The 23,409-nt window shown below is 36.9% G+C and overlaps 1 protein-coding gene across 1 annotated transcript in view; it reads right to left on the bottom strand.

The window, feature by feature from the left end:
• The window catches only part of LOC308698974 (exostosin-1), a gene marked incomplete at its 5' end in the record, with an annotated part of 490,507 nt that extends 478,663 nt beyond the window's left edge, over nt 1–11,844 (bottom strand). Inside the window, one exon of the mRNA XM_081379482.1 lies at nt 10,877–11,844. Within this exon, the coding sequence (XP_081235608.1) occupies nt 10,877–11,844 (968 nt within the window). The remainder of the gene's footprint in view (nt 1–10,876) is intronic.
• Between the last annotated feature and the right edge of the window lie 11,565 nt (nt 11,845–23,409).

The following is a 23,409-nucleotide window of genomic DNA, read 5'->3' on the forward strand; positions in this document are numbered from 1 at the left end:
CTTCCGGATCCCGAGAGAAAGTGCTGGATCTAGCAGGTGAGGGTTGAGAAAAGGCGGGACCTGTCTCAAACCCCTCTACTAAGTCCATTTCCGAGCCCCATGATCTGAGTCACCACTCTGCCTTGGCAGCAGCGGGACCAGAACCACAAGGAACGCATGCCTGAGCACCCTCTTCGAAAAGCACCTGGCGGGAGACAATTCACACAGAGCAGTTGCTGAAGGCACAGAAAGGGAAATACTTATTTTGTGTGTTCTGTGCATGCATGATACAAATTGCATGTGATATTTAATGCACAGATGTGGTAGAATCCTCTCAATGTGTCATGCAGTTATGCAGGCTGTGATACAATGAATGGGCTCAGGTGGCTACTCAATGAAATGAAGGTGTGAACACAGGCTGTCTGTGACAGAGTAAATCATGTTTAAGAGTGCTGGCACAACAGTCTGGAAAAACAGATCACTCTGAAATCCAAGCAAAGCTAAATTTAGCCACAGACCATGCAGGTGCAGCAAGATGTAGCTCTCCAAAAAAGTTTACAATATAGTTCACCCGAAATTAACATTTTGCCATCATTTACTCACCATTTTGTTCACAACCCACATGACTTATGAGGGACATAAAAAAAAAGAGATTTAACAAAGTCTCACACTGCTGTTTGCTGTTTGTTAGGTAACTCCTTTTGGGTTCCAAAAAGTCATACGTGTTTAATTTAACCCCATCTCATGATAAAACAAAACCTATTGTATTAGGTGGCAATTTCATGCAAATTCATACAATGTGATTCATACAGAAATGTAAAAAATCTTGAACAAAATGTGAGCATGTATGCACAGCTAACAAAAATATGTTCTAAGAATGTTTGGCTAATTTAATTAGATTAACATTATTTACACAAATAGCCCCTCTAGGTCCAGTGTTTACTGTAAGAAGTGTTTTGAAGTGTTATTGAAGGTAATATGTAGCAGAATGAGAATTTATAATAAAACTACCACTATAAAATATGACTGTTCTCCATGCAGTTTTTGTCCTCAGGAGCTGAGAGAGTTTTATTAGTGAGAAGAGTGGATGGATTTTCTGTTACTGGACAAACACCACTAACTACACCATCTCTTTCCCAGTTGGTGGGCTTGTTACTGACGTTTCAGAACATTTTACACTATTTTTCTTTCCTCTGTCTCTTCATATCTTTCATTCTTTCCCGCTGTCTCCCACTGTGCAGTGTTCTCCCAAACTGCTGAGAATGCCTATTGAAATCTCTGAAAGTCTCTTGGTAGCCGAAAATCTCCTGCTAGAATCATGATCCATCTCTCAGCCAAAAGCAGGCCAAGCTGGTATACTGTGTTAATTTGTTATCCTACAGATTTTCACTTCAAAAAGAATCGAATATCACTAAAATCACTATGTAGACACCAAAGGCACCCCTTACCATTTTATAGCGATGCTTTTTCTCATTAACCCCATTTTTTCAACCAAAAACATTTGCCATATTCACTGACACCAAAGGCATCATGAAACATCTTCTCACAACATCCTGATCACTTGCTGGCTAAAATGCATCCACACTTGTAATTCTATATGTTTATGACTGAAGAAAGCTGTATTATATATTGATTATGTATTTAATTTAACACATTTTGTCAGCTGTTCCTGTATGTGAAAAGTGATGAAGGGGTACAATTTTAATTTGAGCTCAGCGACATTCATTCGTTTACAGTGGTTAATTTGCTGAAGAAATTCGGCTCTGCTTTAGTGTTGTGTTGTGTTCTGTGCTTGATTAGCCGACTGAAGCTGAAAACTGAAACTTAATCAATATCGACTTTCATCAAATATATTTCCGGTGGTCACTGTGTTCCATGCTCAAAGCACAGCAAGTACAGAACACACCAGAGTCAACAGTAACAGTAAGTCAAAATTATACCGCAAAAACATTTTTAGACATACTGTAGGAGCAGTTGAATATCTGAAATGAATATATAATTTAGTCCCCTTTCAAGGTGCAACTCAACACTGCATTGTCAGTTGATGCTATGGAAACGCTCCACATGAGCCGGTGTCTGAAGCACGTGTGCTACGCAGCTATTTCGACTGGCTGCCACCAGAGCCGATCAGCCCTATACGCAAACTACGCAAGTTGCGTAGGGCCCTGCAAATTACTCAAGACCCCACCTCCCCCTCTTGTTAAAGCGTGTCAATCAAAAAATTTATAAAAAATTAAGTGGAATTATTCTTCTGGTCATGAAAAGAGAGAGAGAAAAAAACACCATGAGAGTGAATTGCGGGAACAGCAATCCGGTAGACTTGTGTTCTCTCCTTTCCAAGTGTGAACTCAGCAAAGAACAGTAAAGTTAAGTTGATGTGCATCTCTCTCTAGTCTGTCTGTCTGTCTGTCTAACCTAGCTGGGAAGTGCATCTTTTGGTCTTTCTGTGTCCTGCTTGCTAATGCCGGCCACTTCCAGGGCTGTGTTCTGTGACTTTGTTCCTGACAAAAAAAGTGAGAGTGAAATACAACTATTTATTACGTTTGACAAACGACAAAGGGCAACGGTGTTTGTTAATAAACTGCAGCTGGGAAAAGATAACTGCGTTGCGCGTTAACATGCGTTCATATGCACGTGCACGAAATAAAACATGCACTTTCCAGCAGAAACATCTGTGGGGACCAGTACAATATATGGGCAGGATGACACTCCTCATTATATGCACACATAAAATATTTCTTGTTTTAAAACAAGAAAATGATTATCTAGTCTCTCAGTAAAGGTTTAGTTACAACTCTGCAATAATTTAAGATGGAAAGCAATGCATTGACATTGACTATTGATTTATAGGCTATATTGCATTTAAAATGTTGATTGGCTGGACATAGGCTACTGGTCAATATGGATGCACATCCCTCAGTAAATAATAACCATCAAGTATTGCTTTTATCATTTAAAACAGAGACATGCTATGGCAAGCCAATTTAGCTTTTATTCATCAACAGGAACTTTTTTTGCCCCAGACCGGTCGCTTTCTGCGTTTACACCGCGGTCTAAAGTACCGGGAAGGTAAACTGCGCGTAACTGCTCCTCCCAGTCTGCGACGGACAGTAATCAGTTTTGAGCGCCACATTTATAATAATGGAGGAGATTCAAACTGTGCTGCAGTTATGAATTGGTTTACTAACGAGGTAATTAACAAAACAAAATAGACGAGCACTGATACTAAAGCGTGTTCAGAAAGCTCGTATGCGTATAAAATTAGACAACGTATGTTATTGTAAGATGCCATGGGACGAACGCGCAAAAATTTCCTCTTTCGCAAATACGCTTAAAAAAAGCTCGAACCCTGTCTATCAATCACAAATAGTGACAGTTTTGTAAATAGTTGTTTGTTACTAACCTCAAAGCGCTATTTCAATCCTGTTATAGTAAATTTGTAACATGGTTTGGAGTGCCTTGCAATAGATGACAATGTGTAAACATAATGACTTAATAATAAAAGCTGTGGCAGAAAAGAGACGAGCACCGATGAAGCGTGTTCAGTAAGCTCGTAATGCTAACGTTAGATATAAAATGTGTATGTTATCAGCTATTGCGGACATTGACCGTGAGATGGCTGGGACGAACGCGCAGAAAGTTTCCTCTTCTACAAATACCCTTAATAAAGCCTGAAACTTGTCGCCAGTCCACCAGTTTTTTTTTTATTAAATTCCATATTTGCAGACAGACAACTCTTACTGCATGAAGCCATGACACGAACCGCAATAGATTTTTTAAAAAGGGAGGTTAAAAATAAGTTGGAGTCATCCAACCAAAATGCGGCGTGAACACAACCAATCAGCTTGTGCAGCGCACAAGTCCCACCCCTGAACTTCCTGAACTTTGAAAAAGTACTACCTCATGAGCAGGGACTATCAGAGGGGGAAATATTTACCCGGAACTTCATTTAGACCCTGGTTCCTGCGGTGTAAACACATCGAGTACCAGCCCAAAGTTCCTAGTTCCTGGGGAAAGTACCTGCGGTGAAAACGCGGCTTTAGTCTCCTTGATGGAATGGGTTAAGGTGGCAAGTCTTTCAGTAATAGAGCAATTAGAGAAAGGAATGGGTCTTTCGCCATGGTCACCCCCTTTCTCTGAAGATCTCTATGGATGGTGGAGGTTGGCTGTCGGCTGTCTGTCTGCTTCCTCCCTTTTTGGGGGGTTATGGGCAGACAAAGGAATTACAGCCTCCCTATCTAGCTATGAGCTAAAGCCCTTGGTCACTAGGTGTGGTGTGGCAATGTTCTGGCTATGGCTTAGCTCACTGGGAAATTCACAGCACAGTGTGTAGGCATTTTGTCAGTATGGCGTTCCCATAGCTCATCTGACAACGCAGTGTTAAGTTCCACTTCGAAAGGGAACTTTACTATGGTTTCCTGTGAATGACAACAAAACACTGCATCGTGTTGCCATACTTCTGTCAAGCCTGTACATCTGCCCTTCAGACAATTGAAGCTGATGATGTCTTCTTCATGCGCCCTTTGACTGACGTCACCTAGCCTAACTGAGCAAGCCAATCAAAATTGGCGTGTAGCACACCAGCTCACGAGGAGCGTTCCCATAGGGTCAATTGATGACACAGTGTTTTGTTCCCCTTCTCAGGGAACCATAGTTACAGCCATAACCTTAGATGTGTTCCCCAAAAATAACACTACAAGACATTAACAAAGCACTAACAATGTTTTGAAGAGGAAAACTCTAAAAAATAATCCTATCATACTCAATAATATCGGAGATTGACCCGCTTGAGCTACTCGAGCTGAAGCTAAACAGTGAATAACAGTGAGTTAAATAACACATCCAAATATCCTATAAATATGAGATTAATTATTGAGACAGATACACAACATCAACGCAGCAACTCGCTTATGCACAAAATGAAGTAAATTAGGGGTGGGCGATATCTCGATATTTACGATATATCGAGATATTTTTTAAACTCGATATGGATTTTGACATATCGTATATATCGATATATTGTTTATATTTAATTCTGATTTCGCCAATTTGCTTGTTTGCCTTCTCTGTGCTGTGCTCGCCCCCGCCCTCGCATGTTGTCTCATTCAAGTCCCCCGAGTCCGGTCAGGCACATCAATCTTTCCCCGCCCAGCGAGTGCTTGAAGTGCGTCAGAAACAGTGCGCGCGCGATCAGTTGTTGTTGGTATTTTTTTGTGTAGCGTCGCCTCTCGCCGCATTGCTTTTGTTTGAGGGCGCTTAACACTCACACTTAACATGCTCCCCTAGAAACGGGCCTGGCAGCTCGCGCCAGCTCTAGACACGTTGAAAGTTTCCTGATTGTGACGGATGGCCGAATTTACATGACACATTATAAATTAGCATTAGCCTAAGTTACCTATTCTGCTATATACAGTGCCGAAAAGAAGAGAAGAAGATAAAGGTGGATAAAGACAGAGGTAAAGTGATGTAATGAATGAACAGTTTATCTAATTGCATAGTAGTCAGATACTATAATTTAATGGCAGTTATTTTTACCTTAAACTTTATGCTAGCAGTTGTTCTGAGTTCCCCAGAGGCCCCAGACAGTGTTATTTTGTAACAATCATGTCAATTTTTAGATGCATTTTTATCACTTTTTTTTTTAATTAATGTTTTACTCTACAGTTGTGCAGTTTTTGGGGGATATATGGCATTTTTTTTATTTATTTGCCAAAATTAGTAATGATATTTCTATACAGGTTTATTAAAAATAGTACAATATGTATTATTTCTTCCTTTATTTTACAGTTAAATTATTATTTTTGTATACAGGGATTTTTTTTTTTTTATGCTGCAGAAGCACTTTGTTCCTACATGAACAGCCTACCTATTTGCACTTCAATAAAAAAAGACTGTGGTATTTGGCATATTTGTTTTTGCAGTAGTTTTTGGGGGGTTATTTTTCCTGTAAAGATATCGAGATATATATCGTATATCGAGATATAGCAAAATATATCGAGATATATTTTTTGCTCCATATCGCCCAGCCCTAAAGTAAATGCACAAGTACTTTTGAAGTTGCCACTGCCAGACACAATGTAAATGCACTATACACACTAAAACTCGAAAAATGAATAAAGAATTTAAAAACATTGTATTACAACACAGTTTCATGGAAAATTTTAAGTATTGTAGAATTTAGCAATTTCGTATGAATTATTGCAATCTTAGTCATGCGAAAATTGCGAAATGCGAAAAAGTGTACTTGTTATGTTATTTTACGAGATTAGGTTTTCACAACAAGGATAGTTTTCTTGATGTTTTGGTTAAATGTTGATACGTTTAAATGTTATACATAAAACATTTGAATATTTGGTTTAATGTAGCACTTTTACATCTTTTTTTATTTTTAGTTTTGAGCTACAGTTTATACAAAATACAGAAAATTCACTTTAACTTTTGTAACATACACAGTACGTCTGAAAAAAAAATGTGAGCTCTATTACATTAACTAGACCTTAACGGAAATTATAACTGAAGAAGTTTTACAGAAGTTAAACACATCAGTTAAAATGTTTTTGTTGACTAAAATAAGATGCAATTGCCATAAATAAAAATACCTAGAATGAATAGCCTATGTCATGAAGACATACCGACAAAATTTAAAAAAGGAAGACAAAAATTACGATTTGAACAAAACAAAACAAACAATGAATAAAATTAGCCTAGTTACATAAATTGCCCGAGTTGCCCTGCTCAAATGTGGAATGACAACACTGCAACAAATTGGGTAATTTTCATGCAGTTCAATAACAATGTGGCCACCCTTTATGCCTGACGATTTGAGTTACAAGTTTGGTTGCCATAAAAGTTTAGGATTTAACACTGCACAACAGTGAGTTCTCAAAGTATGAGCAGCTGTGTTTATTGAAGAGGGTGATTAATTTTGGAGGTATAACTGGGATTTGTAATCACTTCCCTTTTGTGTGATTCTGAGGCTAAAAAACAACACATCACGTTAATCACACACCCTAATTAAAAAACAGCAGGCTTCTCGCTCTGTCTATCTCACTCTCCTGCGCTACGTCTGTCTTTCTTTCTCTCTTTATGCTGTCTCGCTCTTTCTCGAGTGTGATGGATTTCTAGGAAGCACCCAGTTGTGAGCTGCTCTAATTTAGAGTCTATCAATACATCTTATCAATGGGGGCTCGTTCTCCCTTGTTTCTCCACCTTATTCCTCCTTCTTGTCTTCCATCTTCCATATAGGCACAAACGCAGACTCGACATCTTATGAAACGTGGCTCTCTTTGACTCTGGCTTACTCGATAATGAAAACTTGTCAATGTGAACTTTCCATCAAGAGTCCAGTGGCGAGACCAGAAATCTCACTGGCTTCTCTCAAATTTCATCACTCCTAAGACTATAGGATTTGCACATTTGCACAGCAGAACTCTGGTTCCCTGCATACAGTGCGGCATTAATAAATCATGTGAATTACTAGATTTTTTGCAGTGGTGTTGTGCTTGTTGCCTCTTTGAGTTAGGTGGTGTTGATCTGTTTCACACTTATTGCATCTGCAACGTGGATTTGCAGCACATATTAACAGGTTACAGCGTTCACACTGCCCGTATAAGCTGTCAGAAGTGGATCTGAGAGTAGAGTTTAAGCACTTAGTCCACGCGTCACGCTCAACAGAAAACAAATTTTGTTTGCTGACTTTTAAAAAAAAAAAACTCTATTAAAAACAAACACACTTTCACAGTTTCTCTAGTTCAGTTTGTCCACTCTCCGTTTCTAACAGTAAATATACAGTTGAAATCATAAGTTTACATCCACTACACCTTGCCAAATGTTAACAATTTCAACAAAATATGAGGGATAATAAACATGGCATGTTTCTTTTTTCATTTAGTACTTTCATAAATAAGCTATTTCAAATGACAGATGTTTACATATAGTACACAAGACAAAATAATATTTAAAACAAAAATAATCAAATTACATGAAAAATGTATTTTAGCTAGCTTATGATCACAACTGTATATAGTATATGACAGTATGATCATATATGGTCCATCATATAACAGCATTGCAGTATAATGGAAATGTTGATGGTAGAAATACATTTTTTAACATTTAATTGTATGCCCAGCATTTAATGCATCCTAAATACATACATCATATTTTCACACTTGAGTATTAGGCTATTATTCTCACATCACATCTCATATTTCATCTCAAGCGCTTCACTGACACTTTTGTTTCCTTGTTTAAACAAATCCTTTGTCATATTTTAAGCCTGAAACAATAAAATGTACGCCATTTAAAAAGAAGGAAACTGTTTTTTATTATACCTTCATTTTTATAAGACAGTTTTAATGTAGCCTTCATATAACAAAAAGAAAACTCTGAAATCTGATAGTTTTAATAAAAATCAACCCCTGAGACAAAGTCTCCAAAGATCTCTGTGATGGACCATAAACACTATCAGTGTGAAAGCTCACATCCCACACAGTACGTGTGAAACTGGCCTTGAAAAGCATAAGGATAGAGTCCTTATAAGCAATACCATCATTGTTGTTTATGTAGCCTGTGATGCAATTTTCATTCAGTATTGTGTAAAGTATAATTTAAATTGCTTCCTCAGCTTGTTAAATTACAGAGCTAGGCAAATGTTTTAAGAAACAGAATACACCACTAATGATCCATCTCATGGCTCACCTGTTATTGTTCACCATAAAAGTATGACAAAACCATGCATTATAGACCAGTTACCTGCACCACACATGGCTACAATAGATATAGCACTGATAGCAAAGCACACACAAAGCTGGCAATATCCGAAATCCTTGCCCTTGTGGGGACATTTTTGGTCGACATGAGGAAAACAGCTTATACATCATACAAAGTTATGTTTTTTTTTTTTTTGAAAATGCAAAAAAAAAAAAAAAAAAAAAAAATCTGTGAAAAGTAGGTTTAGGGGTAGGGTTAGAGCAAGGGGATAGAATATATAGTTTAGACAGTATAAAAAACATTATGTCTATGGAAAGTATCCATAAAACATGAAAACCCAACTTGTGTGTGTGTGTGTGTGTGTGTGTGTGTGTGTGTGTGTGTGTGTGTGTGTGTGTGTGTGTGTGTGTGTGTGTGTGTGTGTGTGTGTGTGTGTGTGTGTGTGTGTGTGTGTGTGTGTGTGTGTGTGGTATTTTCTGTAACTCTAAGCTCCTGCTTAATTCAATCGAGGGCCAATTATTGACTGTTCTGCCTCTCTGAAATCCTCTCAATTCATTTGAAGTATAAAGAGTCTGCTAGTCAAGACCTTCTAACCCTACTTTCTTCAGTCTGATGATTCACCAATTACTTAAAAGTCAAATCTTGCCAACTCTTTGATACTCTTTTGATACATTACATACATTAATGCAGTACTCTTTAAATGGTCAAAACTATGCGGATACCTGAACAACATTTGCTCGTTGAGCATTTCATTTCAAAACCAGTGAGTAAATCGAAATTGGTGTAATGTCCAAACATGCTTTGATTTCATCTGTCCTTTTTGTTGTACTGATTAGGTAAATCATAACTCCTGTTTTGTATCATTTATCTGAATCATAAAAACATAATGTGAAAATGATGGTTAATTTGATATAAAATGTTTATTTTGTTTTTGTAACGCTCAGAAAATGGAAATACAACTGTGCCTATGTAATTACACTGTAATTACATGGTAATAAATGTGTAATAACACCATTACAACAGTACAATAGAATCAGGGACAACTAAAACAAAGCTGAATATAATACTGATGCCTTTTTGGAGAGAAGGGCTTAATATAAATGTAAAATATAGTTCCAGCCTGCTTTGAAAGGCTGATCATAAACATCAGTGAGAGACACAGGGTATATATATACATGTATATATATATATATATATATATATATATATATATATATATATATATATATATATATATATATATATATATATATGTCTTAGTACACAGTAAAATACAAAATTATGTTAAATTGTTCAGAACTGATCATAAACACAAATTGTAGGCAATCTGACAAAAAAAACTGGATCCACAGAAAACGCTTTATATTACTGCCACTAGTTTTTGCACATGGCAATCAGTGTCTAATGTGTGCATCTTAGCAAAAGAAATAAAATATTTGCATTGCACACACATCTTTATAATATAAGGCAATCACTTTTTATCACTGTACTGAAGAGAATTAAACACTAAATAAATAAATCTCACCAAAACGGTGCATTTACACAAACCACTCTCATTTATTTGTCACAAAAAGGAGAAGACTGGCTTTGTTTCAGGCTAAGAGTCCTCTAGAGTCCTTTTCCACAGCACTTTTTTTCCTGAGCTAGACAAATGCAACACCACTTACATTTATAGCGGTATTCCCATGATAACTACATGAACACTACAGTCTAGAGTACAAAACAAGCAATAGTCTAAATCAAACTGACATTAAACACTGCCATTTTGCTTTCTACCCTCAATGCCGTTTACTCAGGTTAACCTCTAAATTACCAAACAAAATAGTAAAGCCAAAACTGAAAAGAAATGCATATGAATCGAGCAAACAACAATGTGCACCTCATTGGCTTGACTGAGATTGTAAGGAAAGGAAGGAAAGGAATAGTTCACAAAATATGAAAATTCTACCATGGTTTACTCATCGTTTACTCATCCGGTGAGTGATATAAGTCATTCCAAACCTGGAATGTGTGGAACACAAAAGAAGACGTTTTTCATAAGAATGTTTCAACTGTTTCAACTGCTGACTTTCATCATATGGACAAAAAAAAGGGAAGAATTTTCATGTTTGGGTGAACTATTCCTTTAAAGACAAGCTCCAATTCTTACACCAGCGTGATAGAAAAAGGAAAATGTTGGACTTACTTTGTGTATTCTTCATTGTCTCTGTCGCACCTTGCATCCTTATGTTTCTCCCAGTCTTTCCCATGTTTGCATGTAGTCAATAAAATTATATCATCCCCATTATGTATATGATACAGAGCATTTCTGGTTTCAGAACCAATGCCAGTTAGATACCTCTTCCCTTTGAAGACCAGCAAGTATTTCCGTAAAGGAGGGACATTGTTAAGATTCAGATAACCTTTGTCCCCTCCTTTCTGAGGATGGTCTTTTGAAAACAGAGGGATGGACACATCAAAGTGTGGTCTAAAGTTGTCCATGTCGGTGCTGGCCTTGGCCAACATGGCTTGGCCGATATCGAAGCCTAGTTCCTCCGTATAATCAGGCCATGTTCCAGAGTACAAGTTAAAAATCAGATGGTTCCTCCCTTCGTACCACAGGGGCAGGCTTTGAATTCGGGCTCGGACATTATGTACATACTGAGCGGACAGCTGGTCCCTGTCTAGAGTGTCTATACTCAGTACAAAAAGACAGGCCTGGTTTGGGTCCATCGTGTAAAACCGCGATTCCTCAATGGCTGCCAGAATCTTCTGGTAGCTTTCCGAGGGTGCTTCACCTTTCTGAGGGGGGTACACATAAATTTTAAAGCCCCGTTCGCAGCGCTGGAAATCGAAACAGGTGTCCATACGACATCGTCGGCTCTTGTAGATGTTCTTCTGGATTTCTCGCCTCTCGCGAGGAGACGTGTGTTGATGAAGAAGCAGTGGCCCGTCCTCTTCCTGCTCTGCCTCACCCAGGTACGTCTGCAGTGGAGGATCGACCCATTCTGGCCAGCGAGGCGGACGAGGTGGGACACCGGGGATCTGTGAGACTCCATAAAGCTCTGCGTGGTTCTGGTTCTGGAACTCACCGATCTGTAGGCCACACAGGTAGGCTAGTAGCAGGCTACAGGCCCCCACAGATACCAGCAGGTATCGCTTCTTCGCCTGCATGTGGACAGCGAGAAGCAGGGCAGGAAAAGAAGAAAGCACAGAGGGTCGACTGTAAACCCACGGGACCAGCTCTCATACCAGTATGAGCATTCTGATATTGCATGGACCACTGTAAGCACAGAGATAAAGAGGCGATCGTGTTAGCTTTACTCACCAGAATGAAAATCCAGAATCTATACACCTGAATACAAGCTTCATTAGTAAAAATATACAGTGAGTCCAAATTGAGAATCTGGGATTAAAAGTAAAAAAAAAAAACATAAAGCTCTTTTGCACAAGGTTTAGCCTACTTGATTCTAAAAGAACGTTTTGTTTTAAATTGTAAGACTTTTAGACCCTTCTGTAATTATTATCTTTACAGAAGTAATTATCATTATGGTAACCAGTAGCTTACAGGGAGGTCAATATTTTCAAAGTAAATCTTGAGAGGTTCGTATTGTGCCATGTTTTTGTGATGTGTAAATCTATAATAAAGTAATACGTAATGACAGTAGGCTATTTTTGTCAACATTACCGCATGATACAGCAGATCCTTAAGGGAAGTGCTTGAGCAGCGTACTGTTGAAGTAACCACTCAAGCGAAAGTCTTGGGAACTAAGTCTATGTACATATGCACATTTACAAATATACTACTGGACTAGTAATGGCATACCGGGCATTCCCGGTGGGCCGATGCACTTTGGGGCTGGTAAAATAATTAGTTGTTTTTTTGTTGTTGTTTTTTTACCAAGGACTGGCCCATCATGCAGTGACAGCGGCCCACTGGTTTGTCTTCTGTATTGACAGGCTGATGTCACAATATGAGGTAAATCCGGCCCGAGCATCACCCTTATGTAATTTACCTTGCAGCTACTAACACTGAAGAAATATGTTTTTTTGTTTTTTTCATTGTTGTTGTTTTTGTTTTTTGGCAGAAATGTATTAAAATTGTTTACAATATTTTTTAGTACAAATTCTATAGTTTATTGTTTAATTATTTATTTAAAAAACCATCTACCCATGGTAATGGGGAGCATGGTTTTACCTTTGACTACCATGATCTTACAGTTAAATAGAACTAAAGTAAAACTCTGGATTCTATGCAATATAATATATATATAAAATCCATTAGTGCGATTAAAGGATGATTTAACAAAGCAGCTTTAAAGCCTAGATCCCATGAATTAAAGACAAAGCTTTTTTCTCTCTAAATATGTTTTATGAATAGTGCTTTGGGATTTTAATTGAAGAAAAAATGCCCGTTCAACGAGAGCCTGATGAAAGATATATATCAGTGCCTTAAATAAATTAGGTGTTAACTCTCTACAAATGTTGTTTTAAAGGGGTAGTTCCCCCCACAATGTCATAATTTACTCATCCTGTGTCATCCCAAACCTGAATGACTTTCTGTTGAGCATAAAAGAAAATCATTTGAGTATCTTTTTTTTTCTTCCATTCAATAGAAGTCAATGGTCGCCTAACCAAAATAGTTCAAAATATCTTCTTTTGTGTTCTACAAAAGAGCGAAAGTCATACAGGTTTAGAACACAATGAGGGTGAGTAAATTATGACAGAATTTAATAGCATTACATTTACCTCACCGCATCCTAGCTCAAAATCAGTGCTTTACTCTCAAGTGCATAAGTTTGTTAATGTATTTGCAGTGAATTTAATCATCTCTATCATCATTTGTTCCAGTCCTATTTTATTTATTTACTCAAATTTAAGGCCTAACCCCAGCAAAAACTTTTACGGGGGACCTCATGAGCTGGATTTGTCCAGGGCCGAATTTTATCCCCAGTCCAGCCCTGCAAAAACATGGTAAAATTAAATAAACTGACTACATTTAAAAAAAATACGTTATAAATATTATATGAAGAAAAAAATCTCTATTTATTCAGTGAGGCTATTCCAGTACCAAAACCTTTTTACTCACACTTCACCTCACTTGAAAACTCCACAAACCAAGGCAATATTTAAAAACTTAAAAAAGTTAAATAAAATTAGCTGATTATAAATTGATTTATATATCACAGTACTTTTCAACTTAAACATATGCTAAACAAACTGAAACTGCCTCCATATAATAGTTAGAGAGACAAAGATTTACCTCAGTCACCTGTTGAAGCGTCAATCATCTACTGATGAGTAGAAGACCTTCAATGATCCTCAACTTTATCTAATAAACCAATCAAGTCAGCGCATTATTATGAGTTGTGCAAGAGTATTTGCCAGCCATTTTTTTACTCATAAAGCAAAGATTGTAACGATTCTGTACGTCAGTCTTTATAATATTGCGATTACAAGTGAAATTGACAGAAAAACACACGCTGTCCGAATCCATTACCCTGATAAATCAACGTGTTGATCGTTGTCCATTTATATCTTTACATGCTTGATATACATATCTTCACATTTGTCGTGGCGATCACTGTGCAACTTCAGAAAATCCACTGAGTCTTCTTTATATCACATTCCATCCACAAGTCTCGATACATCATTAACTCAGCCTTCAGATTTTCGTATCTCCAGCATCAAGAAAGAGCTCCTTCTGTGAACGTGAGGATTATTAACCCCTATGCAAATTTTAGAGCAAAATCCATTGCAGAGTTCCTGAGACATCCTGAACGCTCAAGTTGCGTTTACAACTCTCCAAAACCAACGCGAAACTTCTCATCCCGCCACTCGTGGTCTCACAGCATCCTCGAGACTCTAATAGCATCGGATAATGCCTGAACCACAGGTTTCAATCGCAGTTAAGTCCCGTCCAGCGATTTGGTTTAATTTGAAGTAAGCTGTCAGTCACAGTTTGATCCGGAGTCAATCCAGTGGGACCACGTGCATAGACTCTAAGACCGCTCCCATGACATTTCTCTGTCAATTCATCTTTATCGATAGCCTACCTCAACAAATGCAAGCACTGTGAATGATCAGATTCCCGCCTTTTCCCCAATGGACGGCACTTGCCAGTTGAACGTCACTTCACTCCAGCGCATCTTTACCGGGACGAGCCCGCGGGAACACGCACACCTTATGTCGCGCGCCTGCCTCTATAAACAAGTATTCTCCTTCAGAATCAGCAGGCGTGGAGCGAGCTTCTGAAGAGAGTTGGCGAATCCGCTCAGCATCTCTGTGAGCTCGAACCTCCCACCGTCATTGAGTGCCAGTCCTCACTGTTTTAGAAGAGAAAGCTCTGTGAGTGAAGGGACGGTCATCTCACCGACAGATGCGTAGACACGAGGAGAGCATGACACGCGCGCGACGGAAGAAACCGTGAGACTGACTGCGAACATCTTCATGGAATAATTTTACGAGACCCTCTTCTGATGCACACTGCACCCTGCCTATCGTTCCAACACATGTGTGTGTGTGTTTTCCATTATGAAAATGTGTTCTGAGTCAATTTATTTTTGATTTAAACGTTCTGTCTTACACAAATAGCCTGTTTAACTGTCGATTGTAGGCTATTTGGACTCCTAAAAATAAAGGCTCATATGGTTCCATGATGAAGAACCTTCCCATCCATGGAACCTTTTCAATGCTCAAGGTTCTTTATAAAGGAAATAGGTTCTTTAGATTATAAAATAGCCTATTATTCACACTAGGGGAAAAATGGTTAATAAATGTTTAAGAAGTGTTCACTTAAATGTTCTTTTTGGACCATAAAAAGCTTCTTCTAGTGGCTTCACTGCAATAAAAATAAAGGTTCCCTTTTGGGACCTTTATTTTTAAGAGTGTAAAAAAGTAAAAGGGTTGCCGGCTTTACAATTCATTTAGCCATCACTGGTTAGGTTCAAGGTCATTACACAACAAGTTGTTAAATTTAAAGGGAATATAATATACAGCTTTCAGTAAATTTCAATTCTTTACTGTTCAGAAACATGGTAACAGAGTTTACAATAAAATCATCCTCTTCTAAATATAACAAGATAATGTGTTGAACTTGAAACCAACAAGATTCAAGTGTCTTTGTCAAAAGATTTCACATCCTGAAAGTAGAATTATGATCATATGACAGAGTTTTTATTAATTAAATGGTGTATAAGCCTAACTTTATTAAAGAAGAGTTAAATAATAGTAAAATAACTGATGCATATACTTTGGAGCACAGTCTTTTTTTAAATATACCTTATATAGCTATAGGTTCTTGCAAAGAAATCATAAATCTAGTCTAGATTATAGATTAGTCTAGAAGGCAGTCTATATGGCCTTCATTTAGTCAGAATTGCAGCTATTAGCTGATTAATTTGAGTCAACGAAAACCTATTCATAACATATTCACAACAGATGTAAAAAATATTGTCTCTAAAACAAGTAAAATAAAACTTTTTCAGCAGTTAGAATATGTAAGAAACTTATGATCAAACAATGGAAAGGTGTGTGTGATAGAGAGAGAGGTGCAATGTAAAATGCAATTTGACAAGACAGGAATCACTGGACCTGTGGGACCATGTTCATTCATTCTGAAACTCTCTTGATAAGGTGGGTGTATTGAGAGATAAATGCTTCCATCTAGTGGTGGATGTCGTAAGATAAAAGAGCCTGCATGGCTTAACTCCTGACAAATATTGCATTCTAACAAAGTACACAAAACGTTTATGTTCTCAGTACAATGGATGAACACACACACACAATCCCTTAGGGAAGATCTTCGTTCTTATTTGTCTATTTTATAAACTTACATTTTCATTGAAAGGTATATTTGAACTTTTCAGATATTTAACATTGACATTCATCAGTGTTTTATAATGGCACTGTTCCACAGTCTTTTTGAGTAGATTCAATGTTTTGTTCACCGCATGCCCAGAATGAGAGAAAAAAATGGAGGAAACAGCAGTGGACAGAGCCAGAATAGAGCCAGAATAGAGGCCACAAGGGCAAAGGTCAGCAGGCCTGTTAATGTTAACAGTAACACCACTGACCCGAATTACCAGACAAGATACAGCCAAGCACTGGACAAATACCCAAGTGGAAAGGAGAGAGAGAGAGAGAGAGAGAGAGAGAGAGAGAGAGGGAGAGAGAGAGAGAGAGAGAGAGAGAGAGAGAGAGAGAGAGAGAGAGAGAGAGAGAGAGAGAGAGAGAGAGAGAGAGAGAGAGAGAGAGAGAGAGAGAGTGGGAGTAAAGATGAAGTTAAAGAATAAAAAAAAGATGGAAGAAGAGAGAGAAACAGGTAGAAATGAAGAGAAAAGAGAAAGGAGAGGATGTGGACAAATGAAAAACAGAGTGAAAAGAGAGAGATGGACATGAACATGAACAAAAGAGAGAGCAGGAGGTGAAGAAAAAGATAAAGAAGGACAGAATTATTAATACTCGGTGAGTGACGTGAAGGATATGAAGTAATGTTCATGATACCTAGTGCATTAACCATAATGTTAACAAATTTGTCATTAAAACTTTACTGTAACATTACTGATTTAGTGGCATTACCTCAAGTATTGGTTCAAAAGAAATAAGTCATCTGAAGCATTTTGTCTTTAAGTGTGCTTGTGGCTGTTTATTTCTTTTTTTGCACTCATTGTAGAGGAATGACTGAGCTGTTTTACATCTAGCACATTTTACCACAGGCTACTGCTACTAAAGCCCAAGGACATACCCCTGATCCAGACAGGTCTAACCTTTGTGAAATATTCAATATGAAATTCCAGCTCAACCCTCTTAAATCACATCAGGAGTTAGCAATACTGTTAGTTCATTGCATTTATATTCCCCTCTATTGTATGATTGAACTCTCAATATCTGTGGTGGTAATGGCCCTGATAAACTCAATTTTATTACAGGTTAATTGGTATGCACATTAGTTCTGTTGTAAATACTGATTATTTATGTAGGCCAAATTTTTTCATATAAAAAAAAATAAAGAAAAAATGAACTGCATAACATTGCTGCATTGTAAAGTTGGCATGTTTCATTTTAAAATCCTCTTGGGATAAAAATAAACAATAAAAATGTCTTACAAATAAAAATACGAATAAATAATATAAATGAATTAATGCATTTATACATTATGCATTTACATAATGCATAGCAAACAAATAGTACAGATCAATCAGAAAATAACACAAGTTCATAATGCACCAGAGATGTGTTATTTCAGTTATTTAAAAGTGTAAGTGATTGTCATGACATTTCAAGCTTTTCAAGTTAAATGCTGCTCTGTTATTAACCACAAAAGTTTCTTCCAAGCTGTAAAGTGGGGGAGAGCTGGGCACAACCCAACGCTTTTTTACTCTCTCAGTTTGTGTAAACCTACTTAGGGTTCAGAGTATTTATTTTTTCCCACATTAATTTCACACGTCTAGTGCAATTATGTGGTTTTGTTTCATTAATACAGTGTATATTTTTTTCTTGATTTGCCCTGAAAGAATGGAAGTGATATGTGACAACATGCCCCATGTACATTGAAACATGTGAGGAGCACATTGTAACATGAGCATATGACAGATTTAAATGTTATCTGATCTAATCCAAAAAATATACAAGACGAATTAAAATATTTTCTAAATAAAATACAATTATTAACTTTTTCATATAAAATAATGGCATTTTTTAATGATTAAAAATAAACACATTTTTGAGTTTGACAACAAACACACCTCAAAACACAGCTATACAGCATAGTTCAAAACAATAATAATTCATAATTTCTGAACATTGACTCTCAGTCTTTATCCACCCTTTTCTCATGGTTTCTCAATAGAATTCATAGAAGTATAGAACAGCATAGTTCTAATAGGGGCACATTGTAACGCAGAGTGAAAACATGCCCCACCAGCATTAAAGAACCATATCAACTGTTAAATAATATTATTTAACCTTTAAATACAAATTTAGTTAAATTTTATCATATAAAATAATATCAGATTTGTCTAATTTAAAAAAAAAACAGAGATGAAAACATAAATAAATTTACTTTTGCTATTGTTAAATAAATGTTCAGTGATAGCTTCCAAAGATTTCTGAATGTTGGCACTATATTGTTGATATGGTAACTAGTAAATACACTAAGTTTTGTCATGCTGGAATGTTTGGAAGTATTTAAAACAAGTGTGTTATCACAATATAGAGTTAGCAGATATTAAGCAGACAGTCTATTAATACTCTAAATGAGAGTTAGTTAACATGTTTTTGCAAAGTTAGGCTACTTATAGTCAACAGAATGTTCAAAAGGGACCATCAAAATAAAGTGTCACCATGCTATCTACAAATCTTCTTTTATTTTATTTTTATTTTTCATTTTACCTTGTTTTCATGGAATGTATCTTGAATGCAAATGTATTTTTTTCTACTTTTTAAACATAGTTACATCAACCAGTAAGATAAAATACACTTAAATTCAAGATACAATCTATTAAAAAAAAAAAAAAGTCTTAACATCTTATACAGTGCTGCTCCTCAAATAAATTTATATTGTTCAAAACATTTTCAGTTTTTTTCAGATATCTACACATATTGCATTTCATTTTGCATTATTTTATAATTTATTACAACATTTTCTATTACAAATGATATTGATATGATATCTTGGTTATTTTCGTCTATCCCTGTTTTGCTTTAAAACCTGACTCCGTTTGTAAAGTCAGATGATTGTGTTATCCAGCATGTTTGAATGATCCAAAGAATATCTTCTGCTTCAATGGAAATAAGTGCAAGTGGACTTACAATGCACTGACTAGCAAGGCTGCCATTATATTATCCTTACATTACAATCACTGTGATCTCTGTGAAAGCGATATACAAATAAATGAGAAAATTTGACCATCAGTATATAAAGGAATTCGCATGTCTAACACTGGTCTAACTCAGCAGGAATACAGAGTCTGTAGGCTATTGCTAATTAATTATAGCTAGTTTTCATGTGTAAATGTCAATGACTTTGTGCGTGTATGTGTATCTGCATAGATGTTTGTAATTGAGAGCTGTAAACTGAATAAGCAGTTTAAAATGGTATGTGTGTTGAAGTGTAAATCTCATTTTATCCTCATTCCTTTCTGCTTTTGCTTTATTAGGCCCAGCACTAGCTCTGGCGTATGCTAGCTAAACTAAAAGTCACAATAGAGTTACATTGTGGTAATCGTATACTCCCACTGTACATAAAGGAATTTCAGTGTTTTGTGTTATGCTGTTTACAAAAGTCAGTCTTCAATAAATCAGACTTCAGCTCCTGTGAATATACTGAAGAGAGCTGATATGTTGATTTAAAGCCATTAATCGCTGTTCAACATTCAATGTATGTTACTGAAAATGTAATTATCTATTTGATAACCCAGACTCAACTGCAACATTGTAGAAATGCACAATTTCATTAGCTTTAGTTGAATAAGAGAACGATTAAACATAAACCCATGAAAAGGTTTGTAACAACAGTTTGAGCACGTTTATACGGTTGCTGGGCTGGATTTCCAGAAACCTTCTTAATGCTATGCCGTAGGCAACCAATCGTTAATACGTGTTTCCCGAAACGTTCTATACCTTCTGTAAGTCATCCGTTCGTAAGGTTGGTCCGGACCACTCTCAGCTATACCTTAACACTTGACCGTTCACTCCGCTAGTGGACACCACTGTACAAGAAGCTTCTTTACATCTCAGTCTATACGAATATAAATCGAAAGTTAATACACCCAGCTCCACCTCAGCGAACAAAGAGGAGAAAGAGAAGAAAGCATTTCGTTATTGTGGCAGCAATATATGATACAATTTTAAAATATGTAGAGCTATTAAAGTTTGGATTATTGTTTTATAATATCCCATGAGTCCTAATAAATGCAATTTCAACTATTTCTGAAGTGCTTGCCTTCTTTTATAAAGAACACCGCTTTCTTACATAACGCAGAGAAGCAGCCCCTGCATAAGTGAATAATTGATTCTCGATCCATCGATATCAACCAATTCAGCACCATCGCCACGGACAGCACTGGTAGGCCAACGGGAAATCCAGCCCAGGTGTTTAAAGTCCCCCTGTAGTCAATCATTTGATCCCTTAAAACTCATCTTTGATCACCAAAACAACATATTTAAAGTTTTGTCCTTGGAAAAAAAAAAAATTCTTCATGCCTTAAATAGCTTGAATGTAACTCTACACCCTTGCTTCATTTAGTATACGCGGTTCTATGAATATATAAATTAGCCCCGCCTCCACTCACTCACACCAGCTCAGAGATCCACTTGTTGACGATCACACGATGACGTGATGATTGGTTACAAGGTAGTTTGTGACGTCAGAAACACCAGCGATTTCAAACTTCGTTTTTGAGACTGTCTTTGGTTCACTGCAGTTTTAAGGATAAAATACTGAGCAATGGTGTTGACATTAATTTGTACATAGTTTGTCTTAAAGGTCCCGTTATATGCCCCTTTTCACAAGATGTAAAATAAGTCTCTGATGTCCCCAGAGTGTGTATGTGAAGTTTGAGCTCAAAATACCCAACAGATCATTTTTTACAGCATGTTTAATTTGACATTTTTGGGGGCTCAGAAAAACGAGCTGTTTCAGTGTGTGCCCTTTAAATGCAAATGAGCTGCTGCTGGACGACCCAGGGGGCGGAGCTTCATGAGCTCGCGCTCAGTCTGTCAGGACAAATTCATCTCACGGAATGATGATAATATCAGAAACTCTCAGTAACGGCGTTCATTTCGAGTCGGACAATAATGCCTACAGAGTCAGAGTGCTGTATAGAGATGAAACAGGTATGGTTTAGTAGTTTAATTACGGTTATTATAACGTATTTGTCATCTGCTTGTATGTATCCATTATTTATTAACAGCCTACAAGTCTGCTGTTTCGGACCAGGTCCGAATGATGATCAAACATGTACTGATGAGTTTAATAAAGTTTATTGTACATCACACAAAAGATGAAGCGTCAGTTTTACTTCAGAAAATCACCATAAGAGCTGAGTAAACACAGTAGCCTAAGTTATAAGAAGTGCGCAAGTAGCCAGTAGAGTTGAGGGAGCATTCCTGTGGGCGGAGGTTAGTCTAATCACGGTTCTGGTGATGTCACTAATGAAGGAAGTAGAGGGGTGTAGTCCAATCGAGCCGTTTTATGTAGTCAACTTCTGTTAAATAAAATATCTCGCTTGGCATTGAACTTTGAGCTTTATAATTTTACAGATATTATTTATTCTCTAACAACAACATTACACACTAACTAAAGTTTGAAACATGGGATCACGTAGAACGGGACCTTTAACTCTAAAACCCTATTCTGGACAAATGTGGGCAAAATAATTTTGATTTATTTTTAAAAAATACTTCCCTTGATCTGAGCGGTACAAGACTTGGCTAGTTTTCCTAAGTTTGCCTCCTGAACACCCACACATTTTTTGGACTCAATTCTACAATGTTAAGTGGGTGAAAAAAAAATACTCCTTAATCTTGTATTTGGGTCAAAAATGGGCACCCATAGAAATGAATGGGAAAAACTATAATTTAGAGCATTCTTCTTGTTTTTTTGTAAAAATAAATCAATAGATCCAATACAATGCATATCTAACATACACACAAATGAAGGGCTGATCCTGTAGAGAGATCTATCATCCGTCAACTGACAACCATCGATATTGTAAAACTTTTTGCAGTCACTGAAGTCAAACCTGTAATTTTCAGGCCAGACCCATAGTAGAAGAACAGGTTTGTCTTCTATTGCTTCAGTAACAGGGCTCTTGCTCTCAGGAGACTTCTTTTGTCCAGGTCTAGGAAGTGGAAGAGGACAGATTTTTGGAGGTGTAAACCAGAAAAACAAGACGCTCAGAGAGATGATACCAGCCAGCGTCAGACGACCCAGCAATGAACCATTTGTTTTTGACATTTTCTGATCTAAAAATATTAATGAAAAGGAAGTGATCAGCCTTGAACATAAACAAGAATAAAAACAAATGCATCCATAGTAAAAGTTAGCCTCCATCAGGCAGTTAAAAAACTAAACTGGCTAAAACATTTTACTCACACACAATTAGATAAGACTCAAATTGTACAGAACGTTTGGAATGAATAGTGAACTCAACTCCTTACCGCTTTAAGAGTGAATACGATTCCGTATTTTACGGGATGTCTGGCAACCCTAGGCTCTCCAAACCTCAGTCTACACCGTCCTTTCTGTGTGGAAACAAAAACTCGGAAATTGGAGCTCATATAGAGTTTAATTCCTTGCAAACAAACTTGAACCAGCTAATCTAGATCAACAACTTAAATGGAAAAAATAAATTAAAAAAAGTATGTAAATAAAGTGTGTGACATTTCATAGTTGCAGACAAAGGAATGTTAATTCTTATCTGGAAATGTTCCAAACCAAGCCAATAGGCGTAGGCATGGGTGTGCTGGTGGCAGCTGGCACACTTAAAATACCTAAAACCTTAATAAAAATGTTTTTCTAAACTTGGACTATTGTTGTTTACTAACAATATTTGTTTTAATTAAAATTTAATTAAAAAAATAATAATATCTGCGACATTCGGACTGCCAACCAATCCGCAAACAGCCGCTGCGCTGACTGTTGTTGAGGCTCGCGCCGAGAAACTTAATGAACATACAACAATTAAAAAATTCATGTGGAGTTTTTATATTTATAACATATATGATACAGTTAAG

Source organism: Scardinius erythrophthalmus (genome assembly GCF_964197995.2).
Source record: "Scardinius erythrophthalmus genome assembly, chromosome: 11".
NCBI lineage: Eukaryota > Metazoa > Chordata > Actinopteri > Cypriniformes > Leuciscidae > Scardinius > Scardinius erythrophthalmus.